Consider the following 1,570-nt stretch of genomic DNA (forward strand, 5'->3'; position numbering starts at 1 on the left):
CGTCAGACCGCCACTGGAGCACGCCAAACAAGTTGTCTACTCAGGGCGCACGAAAGACGTCACCCGCATTGAGCGTGTCCAGCGGGTCGCTACGAGAATGGTTGCCGGCTTCAAATCCGTGAACTACGAAACGCGTCTCGCGATGCTTGATCTCTTTCCCCTGGAGTACCGTCGCCTCCAAGAGGACCTAAATCTTACTTATACCCTTCTCGAACAAAGCCTGGCCAACAGGTTTTTTTACCGTTGACCCAGCAAACACACGGCGGGGACATTGTAGGAAACTTTTCAAGCTCAGAGCACACACATTCATTAGACAAAATTTTTTATCATTCCGGGTAGTAGCTGCGTGAAATATCCTTCCTCCGGCGGTCGTCTACGCTCCTCCTAGAACCCAGTTCAAAGCGCAACCAAGCATTTATCTATGCAAATCTCTGCGCTGGCAAACACACTGCCCCACGCTGAGAGCATAAAGAGCAGTTCTACACCCTTTTTTCACTAGTGCATTTCGGGTGAACGACAGCCACTGACCGACAGGTACAGAAGTGACCCGGGAAACTTGGGCAAAGCCCCGATCCTGTGTATCAATCCGTGAATACGTGAATGCAAGTAGCGCCCAATACACAGCCTTCCGCAACTTATTTAACAAAAATGTTATTTTTACCAAAAAACGCCATGTAATACAAATGCCCCTGAAGTATGGCTACAGAAGAGTGTCATTGAATTTTTCCTAATCAGTGGGGCTCCTAGAGTTTGTAGGAATAGTTTTGCACACAGATTTTAATTGTGCGACTTTATGGAGCTACCCCTGAGCGTTTGGACTACATTCATGATAGCGTAGTGGTCTGGCTACCCAATAAGTTAGTTTACCAGGAGTGTGTGGCAAAGAAATAAAAATGATTACGCTAGGTTGGGTATACAAAACTAAAGAGATCAGATGGAACAGACTCATTACCAATTGTTCCCTTTAAAATAGTTCGTCGTTGGCCCAGGTCAGCGAATAAGCAATAATCCAATTATGTTGGTCCAGAGGTCTTCTTCTGAACAGTTCCCACACATAATAGATTCCGAAGATGTCTGAAATGTTTTGGTACCAGAGTTAGTACATGAGACTCGCGAATGACCGCTGCAAGCGCGAGCGAAATCAGAAGAGAGAGTCGAAGCACGCGACCACACTTGTATTATGAGAAATTGTACAAGTGCGCGTTTTTGTAGTTTTCCGTATTCAAACAAAAAATGATTATGCAATTGATGAAATACGTAGTGTTATAATGGAAGTAAAACAAAGGTAGAAATCGCCACAATAGAAAGCCTTTTAATTCTTCTGCGAAATCCATGAAAACGATTTGTTTGCTAAGTGTTACGTGGCAAATTGGGAAGAAGGTACCTTGAATTTAGGAAAAACTGCTGCCAGCTTCCTGCCGTAAGGTATTTTTCGGCGGGACTGACATGTTTGCGGTCAGAGGTCAAAAATTGTGATGGTCTCACGCTTCCTTCGTTGGAGGTACTTTATTTTTCTGGTTGTGTGATACTTTTGACCTTTATTCGGAAGACGTTTGTGCAGCGCGGGTCG

At 44.8% G+C, this 1,570-nt stretch overlaps 1 protein-coding gene across 1 annotated transcript in view; it reads left to right on the forward strand.

Annotated features, from left to right (window-relative positions):
• Window positions 1-421: 421 nt before the first annotated feature.
• T265_01926 (hypothetical protein) overlaps window positions 422-1,570 on the forward strand; it is a gene marked incomplete at both ends in the record, with an annotated part of 6,193 nt that continues 5,044 nt past the window's right edge. Inside the window, one exon of the mRNA XM_009166052.1 lies at window positions 422-498. Within this exon, the coding sequence (XP_009164316.1) occupies window positions 422-498 (77 nt within the window). The remainder of the gene's footprint in view (window positions 499-1,570) is intronic.

The sequence above is a fragment of the Opisthorchis viverrini genome (genome assembly GCF_000715545.1).
Source record: "Opisthorchis viverrini unplaced genomic scaffold opera_v5_21, whole genome shotgun sequence".
NCBI classification, from domain to species: Eukaryota; Metazoa; Platyhelminthes; class Trematoda; order Opisthorchiida; family Opisthorchiidae; genus Opisthorchis; species Opisthorchis viverrini.